Source organism: Trypanosoma grayi (assembly GCF_000691245.1).
Source record: "Trypanosoma grayi strain ANR4 Tgr_2715_V1, whole genome shotgun sequence".
NCBI classification, from domain to species: domain Eukaryota; phylum Euglenozoa; class Kinetoplastea; order Trypanosomatida; family Trypanosomatidae; genus Trypanosoma; species Trypanosoma grayi.
The window spans coordinates 1-361 of NW_008828333.1; the positions used below are offsets into that span (position 1 = coordinate 1).

General features: G+C 60.7%; 1 protein-coding gene across 1 annotated transcript; it reads right to left on the reverse strand.

Annotated features, from left to right (window-relative positions):
• Window positions 1–58: 58 nt before the first annotated feature.
• Window positions 59–361, reverse strand: DQ04_27151000 (hypothetical protein; the record flags this gene model as incomplete). The annotated part of the gene is made up of 1 exon (XM_009318364.1): window positions 59–361. A coding segment is annotated over one exon (303 nt), but the record flags the coding sequence as incomplete, so codon positions are not given.

Sequence of the window (361 nt, forward strand, 5' to 3'; positions counted from 1 at the left end):
CAGGGCAGCACACACAAGCACAGGGTGTATGCGTCCTCTCCGTGTGCACACACAGAGCTCAGCACACAGCCAGGAGGCCCAGCACACCAACCACCAGCAGCAGCGGTGTACGCACCCACGCAGGGCTGACGCTGCTGTCCGCACTCCGGACATCACGCAGGGTGTTGGGACCATTGTTCTCGATGGATTCTGCAGATGTCGCCTTCTCCGATGGTTCCGATGGCGACTGCGCTGTGTCCGTCGCTGTGGTGCCAGCTTTGTGTTCTGTAGAAGGCTTCTCAGCAGTGGAGGTACTGCTCGGTGGATCCTGTGGGAGACTCTGGCTGTGCGACTCGTCATCTGGCGATTCCGAAGGTGGAGG